At 38.0% G+C, this 19915-nt stretch overlaps 1 protein-coding gene across 1 annotated transcript; it reads right to left on the bottom strand.

The window, feature by feature from the left end:
• Positions 1–2942: 2942 nt before the first annotated feature.
• Positions 2943–17692, bottom strand: cdh5 (cadherin 5). Its single transcript, XM_057346534.1, has 12 exons — positions 17213–17692; positions 14733–14957; positions 14267–14549; positions 13604–13717; positions 13314–13481; positions 13044–13225; positions 12672–12928; positions 12452–12588; positions 12005–12117; positions 11796–11898; positions 11123–11365; positions 2943–5189 (listed from the first exon to the last, which is right to left on the bottom strand). Exons 2-12 carry the CDS (start codon positions 14955–14957, stop codon positions 4699–4701), a joined length of 2316 nt encoding a protein of 771 aa, XP_057202517.1. The 5' UTR covers positions 17213–17692; the 3' UTR covers positions 2943–4698.
• Between the last annotated feature and the right edge of the window lie 2223 nt (positions 17693–19915).

The raw sequence follows: 19915 nt of genomic DNA, 5'->3' as shown, positions 1-19915 counted from the left end.
TACATAACTTACATTGCGTGACGTTCCTTCGTTCCTTCATTTTAAAATATGCTTTTTAAAACGCGTTGTTTATTTCAAGGTTGTCGTCTCTTTTTACGGGCATTCCCGAGTGATCGATTCATTTGAGTCGATTCTTTTGAAAGCATTAATTGAACAATGGGCAAAACCATTTGAATAGGCTAATGAATCAGTTCAAATGATTTGTTCAGTTCGCAGCACGATCTGAATCATCTGAAGCAGGATTACTCACTCCTCGTAGCGCGAAACTTAAGAACACGCAGAACACAAAGAGCGTTGGATGAAGTGGATATTAATCTATATCTATACAATCAAAACTGCAAATGTGTCATATTGTTTGCCAGCAATGATAAATGCCGGCCATATGCGCGCACCCGCGCGACCTGTTCGTCAGACACCGCAACATGCGCGTTACCCGTCAGACACAGAGACGTGGGCTTGCAGAAATATACATTTGAAGAACAGAAGGAAGAAAACTTGTTGATGGGCGTGTGGTTCACTGTTTACTGTTTGTTTGCAAGTAAGAGCGTTTCACAACACACACGTGACACAACACGAGAAAACATGAGCTTTGTTCAAAAATGTGTATTTCATTTAAGAGAGCACTGCAGATGTTCTAGATCATCTTAGGAAATGCTCTGAGTTTAGTTCATGCTTTAGTTTGACATGGTCTATTATTCTAAATAAGTTGTGTAAACTACATTGACATCAGGACTAGATGATATTTACAGAAATGCTTGTCTCTTCTGTGTTTGTCTATTCTTTAGTCTCTCTAGTATATTGCAAAGATATCTGCTTATGATAAAAAAAATATTTATTAAAATATTGGCGTTAATATTAATTTTATGTAGTAGGCCTATATAATAAGATACAAAGTAACTAAGTAACTAGCTACTTGAGTAGTTTTTTCATTGCATACTTTTTTACTTTTACTCAAGTAGTTTTTAAAATAGTGACTTTTACTTTTACTTGAGTAACAATTTCTCTAGTTACTTGTACTTTTACTTGAGTAAAGATTTTGGCTACTCTACCCACCTCTGCCCCCTTGAACCATCGGCCACGCCCCCCAGTTTGAGAACCACTGCTGTAGAGATATTGTGCTGCCCTCTTGTGTTTAGTTTGGAAAGCTACACCGATTAGCGTAAAAGCTTTATTTCTTGTGATAAATGCATGACTTCTTTGTTTTGATCAAATGTGACGTCAAACTTTTCCCGAGGCCATTATTTCTGAATTTTTTGAAAGGCACACAGTAGCTGTTACAGAAATACATTCTGTGTCAAAATCTGTTTTTGACTTGTGTCCGGCACAGTGTGCAGTGCTAGCATATGGGAAGGTTACAGTATTCTCATCTTTTTCCATATGCGTTGTGTATCATCTTTTATTTTACACATCTGCAGATGATGAGAAGCACGAATACTGTTGTTTGTAAAGTCATTGGACAAGGCTTTTAATTTTTATTTTAATGTTTAAAACTTTTACCATAATCCCATTTTCAGTGGTTTACTATGTTTGATAATATATTTGTGTTTATTGCACAGTCAATGGGAATGTCGGCTGAACATTTATAGCCTATATGCCTCTGTGATCAAGTCTCGAGTAAGTGCAAAAGTTTACTCAGCTTTATTTCATATTTGTGAATGTAGCTTGAAACGGATAACCTGAAGCCCTTAACCTTTTTGGTTGTCGGTGTATGACATAGTGTTTGGATAATTTGACACACGTCGTTGACCGTAATCCTGTGTGCATCTTGAAGTGACGGAGTGAAAAACGCCATTGTTTGAACGCTACATGCACCGGATGTATCAGAGCTGGCTGAGATTTTAGCGGACATAAGTCACCGCTCTGTGTGCATATACCCCATTGTGTCATCATTTACTCACTCTCTTGTCATTTCAACATTTCATGACTTTCTTTCTTTATAGAACACAAATGAAGATATTTTGAAGAATGTTGTTGGTACCCATTCACTTGCACTGGTTTTGTGCCCATACAATAAAAGTGAATGGGAGCTGGCGCTGTTTGGTTACCAACGTCGTTGAAAATATCTTCTGTTCTCTTCTGTTCTGCGGAAGACACAAAGTCGCAGGTTCGAAATGACAAGAGTATTTTTTGGATGAACTATCACTTTAAGTCATTTTTGTACAGAGAACAATTTTATTATTTTATGTAGCCTAGGCCTACTTGGAACATACAATTTGAACAACTTGACTGTTGGACAGGATTGATTGTTTTACTGGTATTTCTTTGTTTAAGGCGGCTTATTTTCCACTTATTGTATGTAAAAAAAGACATATACTGATAAGGAAATCAGTTTTCCAAAACATTTTTAGGGATGGCAGAATATTTTCAGTAAAATTGAACTCTTCCTGTTGGAATATGGGGATACCTTGAATGAGTTCTGGTCATTCAGTGGTTTATTTAGGCTATAAAGATTGTACTTCAAAAGACAGTAATTAGTGTTTGATAGTTTGGATGATGACACATGATTATACAAGGAAATAAATGTTTGTTGATATGGCAGATTGTCTGTAAGGGTTGGCCTATAACATACTCTATATGTGTGAATTTTTCAGGGTAATACTGCAGAAAGAATATGTTCTTATTTTAATATTAAGTTTGATTTAATGTGTCAAAAGGCTCTCTACTCTCTGAATACCATGAATGGCTGAGTCTGATGCCTCAGGAAATCCCAGCTGGGTGTCTCACTGGCGTGACATCACTGTGGAATTTCCGCTAACGTGGCATTATCTGCGTAATCTGTTTGTCTCTCCTGGATTATAATCAACAGACATTTTGAATTTGTCCTGAAGGCACCCTCTGCTTCAATGACCACACTGCAGGAGAGGAGCCTACAGTTTGAGCCATTTTATGTCATTTCTTCCTTTTTTTGTGATGAAAAAAATGGTGAATTTTATGTTGTGTGAAGTGTTTTATTCAAATACAAAATTGGCAGTTTTAAGAGACAAAAAGAATAATAATAATAATAACAATATAAAAAAGGCACATATTGTTTTCTCTTTAACATACACAACAACAGCACAATGAAATGTTTGGCCCAACACTGACACCTACTGGATCATTTCAAGATTGTTGTTCAATCTGTTAATTTATAAAAATTCTCAGTCAACACACTATGCTGTATTGTCAAATATAACCGATTCAACAGCATACTTACACACAGGAAATATGACAACAATAAACAACAATCACAAATACAGTGAACAGACGGCTCCATCTTATATTTAATTACAGTTCCAGTTTTTCTTTAACTTTCTGCACATAGTATTTTTTCCATATGTCTTGTTTTCACACGACAGTAGTCTAAGCCCAACAATTATATATCTATAAATAAAGATACAGTAAGATACTATAAGAAATATATTCTCCTATAATAGATTGAAACTAAGTGTAGCATCCTTTAAATTTTATAGTGAAAATAAAATTAAAACGTTGTGGAAATCAGTGCAGCACTTTTTAGCCACATAAAGAATAGAAAATGCCTCTGTGACAAAGAAAGCGTGATTTATGTTGTTCTTTAACATTTTGCTGCTGCAAGTTTCTTTTCTTTGTTCGTCAAAGACAAGAAAACAGGAAAACAGTTCCAATGTGTTCCTTCACTTAAAAGATAAGGGAGCAGGAAGTGAGTTTCCTTGTGCTCACACAGACAGGAAGTTGACATTTTAGTGACGAAGCTGGACATTTTCACCGAGATGGGAGAAGAGTGCTTGGCATGTAATTCCCTACAGGAAAAGGTGGCTTCCACATATTGTGCTTGTGGTTAATATGGGAAATGGGGTAGAGATTGTGCAGAGGTAAATATTTAAAAAAAATAAAGATTTTTCAATGAAAGAAGATCCTCTTGTCTATTTATTATTGTATACAGATAAACAATACTTTCAGAAGACTGGCTACATATTGTGGAGTAAAACTGTGTATATGTAACTATCTTCATAACAAATTCAGCAAATTCAAGTTAAATATACCCTCATGATTCACACGGTTATTCGGTTACTTAGATCACTTCTCACATTTCAACAAGCTATGGGTTACTACACGTTTCCTGAGATGTCTGCAATTGCCTTATATTGGTCGACCTTAGAGATTTGGGCTGAACACAAAACAGTCGAAGTGCTGATGATTCCTGTCAAATACACTTGGAGTAGACTTTAATTCTTTCAGAGTACAGTTATCATCACTTCCTCTGTTGCTCCCATGGCAATAGAGTAGTTTTCCTGATGAAAAGCTGCTGAACAATGCTAGACCGACCATGAGTCCAGAATAAAAAAAAACTTGTGTATAGGAAAGATACATAAACTGAAAACTGAAGGTTTTTGTTGTGAAGTACAAAATACAAAATTAAAGATAGGCTTAACATGAATAAAAAAAAGAGTTTGTTTTATCCAGTGTCCAGTGCTGATTTGTACAAAACAATGTTGTTTTCCGCATATACGAAAAATAGACAAAAGGCAAGTTTTTATACTAACACTCATTCTATCAAAATTACAAATATTGTAGTGCTTGTCATAAAATGCATGAGTTGAACAAGTATTGGCACTTCTCAATCACTTTTTAAAGGGACCCTGACACAAAGTCCCACAAAGGGATGATAGCGGGCGCCATCACATTGTTTTAGAATCTGAGAGATCCTTCATTTGCTTTCAACTCAATTCTTTCTGTTGTTTAATAGGAGCTATCAGTGTCAGAGCCATCTATTCCGTAAAGCTCAGCTAGAGTGCTGAAACGCGGTCCCCACTCATGCAAAAAGTTATAGTCCAAATTGGATGCAGTGGAGGACGAGTCCAAAGAGCTGAGGGAACCTGCCAAGGATTCTGTACCCTCGTAGCCATAGATATGTAATGTATCATAGGGAATTCCCTCCCGGTCGTGATCTGCCTCATCTTTCTTCACCTCGATCATCATGGCCATGTCACCCTTGCAGGCAGGGGGTTTCTTTACCATGGCATAGAGTGAAGGCCCAGGGGCGGGCTGAAAGCTGCTGTCGTGGCAGGCAGAGGTCAGAATGGAGACATCGTAACCGTTTGTGTCCATCTCTCCTCCACCCTCCTCATCGTATCTCACCAGCTGCTCGTGCATCTCACCAGATGACTTGCCAAGGGCGACCAAATCGTCCTTCTGATAGTGTCTCCGCAGTACAATGAGGATGACGATGACTGTTAAGATAAGCGAAATAGGCATACACTGTAAGTGTTTCAACAAATGTAAATTTAAGAACTGGCAGCAGTGGTTGCCATGAATTTTACCATTAAAAATACAAAAACCATGTTTCAGGTAAACTGTAATTTGACTAAATAACATAAAAAATTACACATTTAATTCAAAATGTTATTACAAATGTATGTTTCTTTCTTCCTTCCTTACAGAATTTAGCATTAAAATGAGTTCACCCAAAAAGGAAAATTCTGTCATCATTTACTCACCCTCTTGTCATTTCATACCTGTATGACTTTCTTATTTCCGCAAAACACAAAAGAAGATATTTTGAAGAATGTTGGTAACTGGCACCCATTCACTTGCATTGGTTTTGTGTCCATACAATGGTAGTGAATGGGTAGCGCTGTTGTTCACTTACCAACTTTCTTCAGAATATCTTCTTTTGTGTTTGATTGGTCAAGGTGGTGGTGTCGCAACAATATTTAGACTTTCATACTATAACTCAGAGAACAGAGCATAAATGAAATCATTTGAAGTGCTTGAGTTGAACATAATTGTTCCAAACAAAAGTAAAAAACCATTGCTTTCTCTTATATTGGCCACTGTGTATAGACCCCCTGGGCCCTACACTGATTTTCTGAAAGAGTTTGCGGACTTCTTATCGGACCTATTGGTTAACGTTTATAAAGTACTGATTGTCGGAGATTTTAATATCCACGTAGATAGTGCTAACAATGCATTAGCAGTGACGTTTACAGAGCTACTACACTCTTTTGGAGTAACACAACACATCAATGGACCCACTCATCGATTTAATCATACACTAGACTTGATTATATCCCATGGAGCCGATTTTACCATATAGATATCATACCTCAAAGCAACGATGTCACCGATCACCATGTACACTGCGCACTGCAGAAATCAGCCGTACTCGTTATCGACAGGGTAGAACAATTACCTCGACTACTAAAGATAGAGCTTACCAGATCTGACTTCTTTAATAACCAGAAACTTGGGCACTATTTTCTCTAACACATTAGTGTCACGATGAGCAGAGGGAAAACAAGGAGCGGATCCACGTGCAGTATTTTTAATAATAACAACAACAACACAAGAACAAGTAACAAAGTAACAAAGAAAACCAAAAGACACAGAAACTCTGAAACAACGACTGACAAATGACAACTGAAACACAGGGTTATATATACACAGATGAAGGGACAAACAGGTAATGAGACACAGGTGAAACCAATACATGATAACGAGACAAAGCATGATGGGAACTGGAGTCCTTACAAAACACAGACAGAACACAGAATAGCATCGCACCCTCAGGTGGCAAACCAAGGCGCCAGCAACAGGGTGTGACATAGCCCCCCCCTTAAGGGCGGATTCCAGACGCCCCCAATAATAACAAAGTCCAGGAGGGCGGTGAAGTGGAGGCGGAACCAGGGTGGGAGGGCCAGGTCCACGAAGGGGAAGTGGGCCAGGATCGTGGTCCAGAGGCATAGTCCAGGGCAGAGCTGGAAGCCACGGAGGCGCTGGCAGGGCTGGAAGGCAAGGAGGTGCTGGAAGGCACGTAGGTGCTGGCAGGGCTGGAAGGCACGGAGGTGCTGGTCGGGCTGCAGGGAAAGCCCAAGCAGCCATCTTGACTGAGGCAGGGAACTCAGAAGCGTCCTTCCTGGACGAGGCAGGGAACTCAGAAGCGTCCATCCTGGACGAGGCAGGGAGCTCAGAAGCGTCCATCCTGGATGAGGCAGGGACCTCAGAAGCGTCCATCCTGGAAGAGACAGGGAACTCAGAAGCGTCCATCCTGGAAGAGGCAGGGAGCTCAGAAGTGTTCATCCTGGACGAGGCAGGGAACTCAGAAGCATCCATCCTGGATGAGGCAGGGAACTCATAGGGTTCGGAAGCAGCCACCGGTGCGGACGAGCAGCGCACAGCCCAGACACAGAGCAGAGCAGCAGCCACAACTGGCAGAGCTGATTCCAAGGACAACTCCTCAGGAATGGACGCCACCGGACTTGGGACCATGGAGACTGGAAGTTCTGGGCTGGAGACCCTCTTGGCAGCAGATTCTATTGAAGCGGCCATCTTGCGAGTGGACTCTGGATTGGCGGCCATGATGACCGGGCTGACACCATTAATGTGGAGCATGCAGACTGCCGTGCTGGGTCTGGCCCACTGGCCAGTGGAGCCTGAGGCCAACTGCCCCCTCCCAAAAATGTTTTAGGGGTAGCCTTCTCCTTCACCTCCCCAATGGTAAAGGGAGACCCACACGACAGCAAAGCATAGCCCATAAATTGCGCAAGGTACCCTTGAGGACCACAACGGGAGATGCGGTTTTTGTAATTATCATTTAAATTGTCCAAAAACAGTTCTATGAGAATACAGTCCGGGTATTGAGAGAAATCGGCAATGTCCAGGAAAGTCTGTATATGGTCCTCGAGGGAATTATTACCTTGGTGAAGGCGGGCCAAATGAACTGCTGGATCCATAAGTGGTCAGTCGTTCTGTCACGATGAGCAGAGGGAAAACAAGGAGCGGATCCACATGCAGTATTTTTAATAATAACAATACAAGAACAAGTGACAAAGAAAACCAAAAGACACAGAAACTCTGAAACAACGACTGACAAATGACAACTGAAACACAGGGTTATATATACACAGATGAAGGGACAAACAGGTAATGAGACACAGGTGAAACCAATACATGATAACGAGACAAAGCATGATGGGAACTGGAGTCCTTACAAAACACAGACAAAACACAGAATAGCATCGCGCCCTCAGGTGGCAAACCAAGGCGCCAGCAACAGGGTGTGACAATTAGAAGCTGTCGCACCTATGAAGTCAAAAAAGATTCATGAGAAAAACGTAGCACCATGGTACAATAGCACCACTCGCGCCCTTAAAAGAGAAACACGTAAACTGGAGCTCAAATGGAAACAAACCCAATTAGAGGTCTTTAAAATTGTGTGGAAAGAGAGTGCAAACTGTTATAAAAAGGCACTAAAAGCAGCAAAGGCTGAGCACCTCCGAAACCTCATAGAAACTAACAAAAACAATCCAAGGTTTTTTCTTAGTACAGTTGCTAAACTAACAAATAAACAGTCTTCACCAGACCTGGTTATTCCACCGCAACTTGGTAGCAATGAATTCATGGATTTTTTACTAAACATACGAGACAAAATAGTAAAAACTCAACCTCCAAGTCTGTCCTATGAATTAGTACCAACCATCGCGCCAAAAGAAAAGCTACTCAACTATAAAACATTTATAAAACAACTATAATTAAGATTTAATTAAACGTATTGCAACATCTAAACCTACAACTTACTTATTAGACCCCATACCAACTAAATTATTAAAAGAGTTACTACCTGTTGCAATTGAGCCCATTTATAACATTATCAATTCGTCAATTAATCTAGGCCATGTCCCAGGACCCTTTAAAATGGCCGTCATTAAGCCTCTTATCAAGAAACCAAACTTAGACCCCAATGAACTAGGAAACTATAGACCGATTTCAAACCTCCCTTACCTGTCTACTAGAAAAAGTAGTGTCCACTCAGTTGTGCTTTTTCTTACAAAATAATGACAAACACGAAAAATTTCAGTCAGGCTTTAGACCGCATCATATACTGAAACTGTACTCGTTAAAATTACAAACGACCTGCTTATAGCATCAGATAAAGGTAACATCTCACTCCTAGTCCTGCTTGACCTTAGTGCTGCTTCGATACTGTAGACCATAACATACTTCTAGATCACTTACACAATTATACCGGTATTCAGGGACAGGCACTACAATGGTTCAGATCTTACTTATCAGACAGATATCAATTTGTTCATTTAAATGGGGAATCATCAAATCTAGCGTAAGTAAATTATGGATTACCTCAGGGATCGGTTTTAGGACCCTTGCTATTCTCCATATACATGCTGCCCCTTGGAAACATTATTAGAAAACAGAAATTAGCTTCCACTGTTATGCAGATGATACTCAGCTATATATCTCATCAAGACCATATGATTCCTTCCAGCTATCCAAATTGGCAGAGTGCATCGAAGATATAAAACAGTGGATGACTTGTAATTTCCTTCTTTTAAATTCTAATAAAACAGAATCGGACCAAAGACACGTAAGAAGAATATTTTGGATTATAACCTGCAAATTGAAGGCTGTACTGTTACTCCAACAAATACAGTTAAAGACCTAGGCGTTATATTAGACAGCAACCTGTCATTTGGAAATCACATCTCAAATGTCACAAAAACAGCCTTCTTCCACCTTAGAAATGTTGCCATATTACGAAATATTTTATGTGTTGCTGACGCAGAGAAGCTTATTCATGCATTTGTGACCTCAAGACTTGACTACTGTTATGCACTACTTAGTGGTTGTCCTGCATCATCAATTAACAAACTACTGTTAGTTCAGAATGCAGCTGCCAGAGTTCTAACCAGGTCCAGAAAATACGATCACATAACCCCAATGTTATCAACCCTTCACTGGTTACCCATTACGTATCGTATTGACTTTAAAGTTAACTTATAAAGCCCTAAACGGTTTAGCCCCTACCTACATACAGTAACAGAGCTTCTACCACACTACAACCCATCACGCTCTCTAAGATCTCAAAACTCCGGACTTTAGAATAGAATAACTAAATCCACCAAAGGGGGTAGAGCTTTCTCATACGTAGCACCTAAACTCTGGAATAGCCTTCCTCATAATATTCGAGGGTCAGACACACTCTCCCAATTTAAATCTAGCCAAGCTTTTCAGCCAAGCTTTTACTTAATGCATAATATGCTAAATAAACCATCGGGAGACTGCATTTATTAGATATTATTTACTAGAATGATCTTGCTTGTTCTATAAACACCATGCACTGTGATGTGTTTTGCCTTTTATTTTTTATTAATATATTTTTGTGTGTTTTTCTCATTTTCTCCTGTACAGCGGCTTTGGAACGATGCACATTGTGAAAAGCGCTATATAAATAAAATTCAATTGAATTGTGTTCTGTGGAAGAAAGAAAGTCATACGGGTTTGAGATGACAAGAGGATGAGTCAATGATGAAAGAGTTTTCATTTTGGGGTGAACTATCCCTTTAAATCTGATTGATGGAAGAACTGGTAAACAACATAAGGTGGAGTCCATGTGAATTTCAAAATAGCCCTGGTGTTGAAAAGCATATCTTTTATCACCCTGAGAATACTTTAACACCTCTCATGTAACTGACTGCAGATCAGTTGTCTTCACCCTTGTCTTCTTTCTCACCCCTCACAATCTACCTCAGCTGTGGTGCACAGATGCAAATGAAATGTCTTCGGCTCATCAAATATAAACATACAAACAAAGCCTAGAGGATTTTGGAGTCAATAAAAGACAATGTGGCGCTTACATTCCTGGATTATTTATCCATAATATAACTAAAGGATCTAAAGACAGCAAATTAGATAAACTCTGTCTCCACAAGGGAAATTACAGAGAAAATCTTAATGTGCACATGCATGATTAATATGACCACCTTCATGTTATTCCATGAATACTTCATAACCCTATTACTCTTGGGCTTGATGCAATGATGTTTTATTTTTTAAGAAGATAAAACTGCATGAATTTGTCTTTGATTGTGGCATTTATTACTATCAAACTATAGATATCTTTACAAACAGGCAGTACACTGTAAAAAACTAGTGTAGTCTAGTAAGATTTACCTTTTTTGTGTAAATTTGCACAAAATTTGCACACTGTTTTTTTTAAAGTAAATTTTTATTTTATTTTAGGTAAAACTTGACACAAAATTTTAAGTAAAATTTACTAAAAAAAAAACTGTGTGCAAACACTGAAAAAGCAGATAGATATTAATTGTCAGTTCTGAAAATAATGAAATATAACCATAGACGCACTTACCCAAGATTGTGACAATGCAGAGAAGAATGGCTAAGAGGGCACTGACGCTCACTCCAGTCTGGGCATACGCCCTGCAGTACTCCGTCCTCCGCCCCGACTGGCACGTGCACACTTTAATGTGGAGCGAGTTAATGCTCTTTTGCTCTGGTGTACCTCCATCGGAGATCTCGATTTCAAGCATGTACTCCACTGAGCGCTCTGTACTGAAACCTCCCTGCTTCAGCACAATGCTTGCAGTGTTATCTACAACAAAATATAATCGAGATGCATTCATCAATTATGCAAGCTGATGTTTTTCGTCAGGTGCTATTGTTGTCATTGGACTTTGTTTTTGTTTATCTGTTGATGCTCGCAGTGAAATGTTGCTGAGATCCTAGTGCAATTCAATGCAGCCAGGCCTAAAAATATCACATTTCACGCAATAGTAGGAAGAGTAAATCCACACTTTGGCATTCATGTGACTTGAACTGAGCACATTTTGAGTAAAGTCAGTTGTAAAAAGCGATTTTAATTATATGTGTCACTGAATAAATATATTGGTATAAATTACATTTTTAAAATTCATCAATAGAAGCATAATAATGTATTATAGTGCCTGGTAAAATGGTTTTGCTTAGTTGGCAATCTCTGATGTTACTCTTTTGATTTAAATTTTATTGATCAGTTAACTCACCTTGGTGGTCATGAAGGGAAAAGTTTGAACTCTTTTTTGCCAGAGCAAAGCGGAATCTGCCTGAATTCTCATCCTGGTCATGGGCACCAATAATTCCAATGACCTGGAGGAGATACAGTAGGAAGTAATACATGAAGGTGTGTGAAAAATATTTCATGATGTAAAAAAAGGAATTATGGACTTGGAAAATGGAAATGTATATTTCTTACCGTGCCTGGTTCGTCACCCTCACAAACATATACATAACTCCCATTAGTTAGTTCTGGCACATTGTCATTTATGTCAAGAACCTTCAGATTTACCATTGCGTAGGATTTTTGACCTGAAATTTCAGAGAGAGAGAACATCAAGTTTCACATAGTGATTTTTTACTTGTATTATTATTACTTTAGATGATACTATTTTTTCTATCGGAGCTTTATATATTAAACAGACTTGATGGATTTAATTATTTATTAAGTTACTAATTGAGATTTGCCACTGGTAATTTTCCATTAAACAAAATGTTTATGTTTTCAAAACAGTTAACTAAACAGGTGCTAATTCAACATATTGAACATAATATACAAATAAAACTGAGATCACATTTGTCTAAAGCAGCATACTGTATACAGAACATATCAGCGGGTAATATGTAAGTTGTATATACATCATACCGTTTATTACATCTTCCTGTGCTATAACTTGGAAAGTGTATGAGGATTCTTGCTCCCTATCCAGTTGTCTCTTTAAAGACAGATGCCCTTGTACAGGATCCACAGTTACAGGGCAGTGTGGGTCTTCAATAGAATACCTAGAGGGATCATAGAGCAACATTAGCTCTTCTTTGCTCAATCGTACTTTTAATGAAGCATAAAAATACAGCAAAGTTGATACCTTATTTTGTAACCAGTTTTATCTGGATCCCGTGCTGAGACAGCTCCAATGATGGGAGTCTTATAAGGGCCTTCATAAATGCTGAACTTGTATTCTGTTTGGTTGAAAACAGGTGGTTCGTCAACATCGATTACATTGATGACAACCTGGGCTTTCTTGAGAAGGTTGGGTCCTTGGTTATCCGGGGATTTTGAAACTGTGTGCTCGTCCACAAATACACTGAAGATGTACGTCTTCACTGTTTCGTAGTCCAGAGGCTGTGATTGATTTCAAAGGGAAATAAGCTTTAGATAAGAACTAAAAATAGTAACAGTATAACAGTAAATATATAACAGTATAACAGTAGCCCATAGTGAAACTTTCAATACTTACCACTTTGAGGCTAAGGATGCCATCTTTATCATTATTTGGTCTAATGCCAAACATTTCACGATATGTTTGCTGTAAAGTAAACGTTGGGTCTTTGTTTTGGATCTCATCTCTGTCCTCCACTCCTAATATGCCAATTTCAGATCCTGGTTTTGTGTCCTCTTTTACTCTAAATTGGTATGTTCCTAAAGAAGGTAAGATTCTGGTGATTTTTATTTGTATGCATAGACTGCTTTTAAAGTTTCACAATTACAAGTTTTAAAATGTCCTTGCCTGTCTTGAAGGTGGCAATGTTGTCATTGATATCAGTAATGTTGATGGTCACTATGGTTGTAGCACTATTTCCTTTATTTGATCCTGGCATATCTTTGGCTTGTACTTTAATCCAATACTGATTGTGTTTTTCTCGGTCAAGCGTGTCTTTTGTTGTTCCGATAACACCTGAGAATGAAGAAATTGAGGTCTCATATTAAATATTTCATATTTCAAAGGACAGTTGTAAATACATTGTACTGTTATGAAGGTTAGTTAGTTGCCTATTTTTTTTGTTAACAAATGCTTACCTTCATTGTTGATTTGGAAGAGGTCAGTTCCGTTTAGAAGTTTGTATTCAATTCTTCCATTTTGAGTGGTTGGATCATCAGCATCTGTTGCTTTCACCGTCATCACAGTAGTTCCTTCATGATAATATAGACATTTTTAGAGTTCATTTAACAGAATAATGTGGCCATTGATGTATAAGAATGCTTGTAGTTAACCAAACTATAGTAGATGCCTTTATAAAAATGGTTTAGTGGTTTAGCTTTAGTGGTTTAGCTTCTTAAGAAGCACAGGAATATTTGTGGCAAAAGCCAACAAAGCATAGTATGGGTCAAAATGATAGATTTTGCCAAAAATGTTCCATGAAGATATTTCCTACCGTAAATATATTAAAACTTTATTTCTGTGAGTAATATGCTATGCTAAGGACTTCATTTGGACAACTTTAAAGGTGATTTTCTCAGTATTTGGATTTTTTTGCACCCTCAGATTCCAGAGTTTTAAAGTTATATCTCGGTCAAATATCGTCCTAACCATATATCAATGGAAAGCTTATTTATTCAGCTTTCTTATGATTTCAAAATCTCACGTTGAAAAATTGACACATAAGGCTGGTTTTGTTGTCTAGGGTCACATATAATAACATGCATAAGTTAGTTTGTAATGGAAGTTATAAAAAAGGCCACCTGCTCTAGATGATTCACTGATGGATCCAGAGAGGGCAGGTGGAAAAACAGGTTCACTGTCATTGATATCAAGCACCACAATTATAAAAGGCTCATCTTTATCAAGCTTTTCCTTGGTCTGAATGTTGATGAGTGAAGCTGAGAGTTTGTAGATGCTCTGTTTTTCCCGGTCCAGTTTTGCATGAAAAAGTATATCTCCCAAGTCATTGACAGTAAACTCGGTATTGGCGCCTTGCCCTGAGAGGATATATCGTGCAGACTCACTATAAAGTGTGTTATCCAGCTGAAAAAAGAAGGAAACAATATGGTAAGACGAATAAAATGTATTAGTCACCATTATTGTTACTATTGTTAAATGCAGCTGACTTAATCTACTAAAGCTTTACTGAAAAGTTAAAGAAGTAAAATATTTTATTTACACTATACTATTTTCTTTGTTCAAGTTATCATAGTTTGGACCATTTACCTTTCCAATTTTTTCACCTAAAGGCTGTGGAGCTGTTTCCTCAAACACATAAAGTTTGTCCCATTTCCATGCTCTTTTATGTCTTTGGAGCACTCCACTCTGTGTAGATGGAAGTTTTAAAGCATGGTGGGCATCCAATGCCATGCTGAGGTCACATAAAATGACCAAGAGACCTGCCCAAAAGCAAGGCTCAGTCATCTGCCTCCAGGCAGATTGTTTCATCATCTAAAATGAACAACAGGGACAATATATACATATATTTGTGAAAAAAGTAATTCGACGAAATAAGAGAATGAAATAAAGACACAAAATACACAATTTAAGCAATCCGTAGTTAATTTGACTTGAAAATTCCCTTATTTAATCGTTCAGCTCATTAGTGTATTTCCTGTGACACAATCTTTTGATATACGCTTTCGAATGATGGGAAATGGCTCAACTACGACTGATTCATCAGGATATTCCCATCCCTGATAACACACTTTAGCCTGATGGACCATTCTTATGTTAGACTCATTTAGATGATGATATTAAGATGAGGTGGATTATGCTTCTTAAGTGTTCCCGAATGGCTAAATCTTCGCTTGAGGCATAAACTCTTTTTGAGTTTATGCCTCAAAATGATACACTCAAAATGATTACTTTCACATGAGGTATAAAATAGCCCTTGTCATTACTTCAATAGGGAACAGATTTTTAGGAGCATTGCCTGGGAAAAATAGATTATACAATACAAGTCGATTCTTCCTCAGAAAATGTGGGTTTTTATGTGGTTTCTAGTTTTAAAGAGGTGATCTAAATTTGTACTTTGTAAGTATTTTATATTTTTCTTCATCCAAAACTTCCACAACAAATGTTTTTTATTTTAATATTATTATATTTTAATATTATATTTATTTTAATTTCATTTTCTTTTCTTTTCTTTTTTAAGAAGCAGATTTAAAAGTTAATTTTGAACATTCTGTATATAATAGCAAACAATCTTGTTTATAGTGAGCAGAATGCTTAAAAGAAGTATGTCACATTCACAAGCCATACAGGTTTTAAATAACAAGACGATGAGTAAATTATGACAGAAAGTTTTGCATGATATTTTTTAAATATGCCAGGCAGATGTCTGTTCATTTTTTCTTTCTAAATTTGTCAATTTTCATAAAAATCTTATACACCTCAATCTCTGGGTGAAACATTTTATTTTCATAATAGTGTTACCACCTTTGTTTTTAAAGCCTCATTATAATCACAGGTTGGGTATTGTTTGAATTTTATCGATTCCGATTTCGATTCTGCTTAATGATTCCAATTCTTATCGATTCGATTCCACAGTTGAAGTAAAACATTTAGATATCATGTGTATATATACACATAGCAACCATGTTTTGTCTGATTTATTACAATTTGTAATACCATAGCTTAACTACTTCATGGTTAAACTGTAGTTAATATAATGAAACGGTCAATTTGTGGCTCCTGTGCTTTATCACAGGTTAACACATGCACAAAATACGTACACAGGAATTGATAAGAGGAATTGAAATTTTAGTTTCAAGTATCTGATTCCTATTGCTATCGATTCCGATCCGATTCCTAGCCTTTCGATTCTGATTCTCAATCTATTCTGGTTTTTGTTGCCCTACCCTAATCACAGGTTATTGACACTGATGCGTACACAAGAATTTAGTTCTGTTTCTAGCATGTGACCATCTTTTAATAGCTTACCACTATCAATAAAATTGTCAGTATTGCAAACCACACAATTTCACTGGAGATTTTCATTAATTTGTACACCAATCATTTAAAAGTCTTTCTAAGTATGTGTGGGCTTTAGATTAAAATAGGTTTAATCACAGAAGAGCAGCTTTCAGCAATCTGCCTACTCTGTCCTCTAGGAAATTCAGCCTGACATACACCAGAACCCCCTCATTTCACATATTTTCCCTGTCACAAGCTATAGAAACCTGTTAAATGTGTCACTGTCTGAAGCATCTAAATGCACCTGTTCTCACATCTTTTTCTCACTTCTGACTCATAGTTCTGCACGTTTACAAAATGTCAAGGATGTTATAGAATTTATAGAATGAACTGTGATGTTCATTAACTTTGTCTTCCTCAAAGCACCATTCTTAGTGTGATATATGGGACTGAGGTTATTTGTGTGGAGAAGCTGGACAGATGGTGTAAGGATTTATTACTGTTTCTCTGTCCCCAAGTAAAAGTAACATCCTGATAAGTTCAAAATCTTCCCATGGGTATTCAGTGTCCTGGGAATTTCTCTTGAAAAAACATTACTGAATTGTTTTAGTAAGTTATATATAAATTATACACATAAGTTTTTCATATAAACATAGATCATGTCCTTTTTATTTACCGTGAAAGCTTGCGTACAACATTTGAAACCTATTTACATTCACCTGAACCTTATGCAGTTTATTCATTTTAACTACAACTTCATCATTAGAAACAAACAAAAAATCACTTACCAAGTTCTTTTAACAATCTTCTTCGATTCAACAATTCCTACAGTATGTAAATACGCAGAGTTAAATATCCTTCTCACTTCCAGATCAGTGTTGCCTGTTGTCCAGCTGCATGTGAACCTGTCTGAGCTCCCACAGACAATCAGGCCACTCCAGTGGCAAAAGTGATCAGCCCAGCCCAGCTTCCTGTTATTGTCCCTGCCTTTTTAGTCCAGCTCCAAACCTCTCTCTGGAAAATCAGATAAACTTTGTAGCCCCCCGACCATCAGTAGCTCAGCGAGGCAAGCGAAGCGCTACGCTTCTGAACGAGACAGTGGAAGAAGCAGGGAGCGAGCGCAGAGAGAGCGACTGAGGGGGTCGGAGGTGGGAGAATCATTCAATTTCAGCTTACCCCTCTGTGATGAAAACAGAACGAGGAGAGGACAACAAAGTGATTCATTATTCAAACCTATAGAATAAAGAGCACGATAAAGAGGTTAAAGGAGTTAAAGTAATCCCAAGAGATTTTCCCCAGAGTGGTATTAAATTTTTCAGAGGCCTTGACTGTCATATCTGCCAATGTGATCTTGTCTAAACTAGTAAGTGAGAAGGGGTGGGGATTTTGGGGGGCGACTCGTGTGTTCGTCGGAGGGTTGAGTTTGGGGACTGGGACTTGCGGCGAATGTTTGTATCTGTCAGATGCGCTTAGTGTTTTCCCCCATTTATCGAAGAGGAGAGAGTCAGTTTAGTGGATTAGTTGCACGGAAAAACCAAGCCTTTCTGACAGGAGACCTAAGATAAATACCCCAGGGCGCTTAGAAAGCCAACTGCAGAAGTGCAGCCCTGCCTGACATTTGCTTTTGTTTGTTTGCTCTGGGTTTGGTGGGGATATTCTTATTTCTTCGAATATGTCCGTTGCCCTTCACTTTGGACATATTTCTCCATGCCGTGCCTCTGGTAAAAACAAGTGCATATGACCTTTAAACCTTTCTAGACCCTCGCTTGCTTTAGACCACCCTCCGGAAGTTTACTTAGAGTTTGGTTGGCTTTTACTGCTTCATAGCTTGCTTTGTGTGGCTTTGATTGGCTTTGTTTTTGTAATGCACCATGAAAGAATTCTGACTTTAATAAAAGGGAGGAGATGCTTAAATGAGTCATGCTAAGATCTTCTGAATTATCTTGTAACAAAACTGTTTCTTATAACTGTGGAAACTGACTGGTGGCCTTAAGCAAACATGTTTGGCCCATTCTACAGAATTGAACGAATTTTATTCCATAGTGAATTTCATTAAAATGGTCAAGGATAACACACTCCACATATCTTTCTGAAGCCACAGCTAATTTTGCGATGTTTTCATCACTGTAAAGCATTAACCCGTTATTCTATATCGTGTATGCCATGTGTCCTGAATGCCAAGGTTAAACCTCTTAAAACAAAAATTACCAAGAGAAATGAAGCTCACTCGGAAACTGCTTCCTGTACATGGAGTCCTCGTTTTTAAGGCCTGCCTATGCTCCCCCCAGGCACATCAGTGGCGTTTAACCCTGCCGCTGTCCGGCAGACATTCTTAGCTCGGTCACCCACCACACAGCACGAGGCAATGGACACCTTGTGAAGTGTGTGCTTTAAAAATAGCAGGGTTCTTGTCGTCTCTCATTTGCCCCGGGTGAGCAGCCAAGCGCGTGGAGGCCCTCAGAGAAAGCTGATGTACAGCACGTTTGAGCCGTTCGGACTGATTTTAACTAGACGTTAATGCTCACTTAACGTGATCCTAAATCCACCCTCGGGCATAGTCGAGAAGGAATAGAAAGCCCTCCCTCCACCTTATTCTTACTAAGACGGGACCTCTTTAAAAATGTGAACATCATAATCAGTGGCAAGTTATTTATTTGTTTGCCATATTTTGGATGAAGCAATGAGAGAGTAAAAGTCTGTAATTTTTAGAACTGGGAACATCCTTCAGTCTCAGAATCATGGCGATACGGCAATACCAGTGAAAATTAGTTTTAATAATGAAAGACAAAGAACCCTGTCGAAAGAGAAGTGCCTGAGGAATATTCATGGAACACACTGGGTTGTTCGAAGGGGTTCAGCTAAATTATGCAGTATGAAGAAAACAATGACATCAAGATTGCATTTTCACGTTTAGTGTAATGTTGTTTTTTAGGTCTATGATTAGACTTACAGTACAATTAGGTAAAAAATGATAGCGTGTTTTTTTTAGCAAAATGAAACGCTTACATATAATCAATACAGTATATACAGTATTTTCTTAATTGAGGAATTCTGCATTTTTTTGCATCAAGGCAACATTGTACCAGATCTAAAACAATTGATTTTTTATGCAAAAAAGAAGAATATTTATTTAAAACTTTAATTTCCATAGTCAAACTAACCAACTGAAACAAATACATGAATCTATTTAGTAATTTAATTTAATATCCACATGTCGCCTTTGGTTAACACTGGACCATTACAGAGGAAGAGATCTTCAAATATTCAATAACTCAGACATATCAAAACTTCACAAACTTTTGGAAAAAACTCAACACTTTATCACTACATTCAATCAGATAACTAAACTAACAGAGCCAGTACTGCCAACGTGAGAGCAGCTCCAAACAGCCAGTAAGTATTTTTGATGTTAAGATGTATGAGGAGACGACCTAAAGCAGAAAGCTTCAGAAAATACAGTGGAGATGCAAGAAGAAACAGACCCGGCGATA

Source organism: Triplophysa rosa, linkage group LG1 (assembly GCF_024868665.1).
Source record: "Triplophysa rosa linkage group LG1, Trosa_1v2, whole genome shotgun sequence".
NCBI classification, from domain to species: domain Eukaryota; kingdom Metazoa; phylum Chordata; class Actinopteri; order Cypriniformes; family Nemacheilidae; genus Triplophysa; species Triplophysa rosa.
This window is presented reverse-complemented; position numbering and strand designations above follow the sequence as displayed.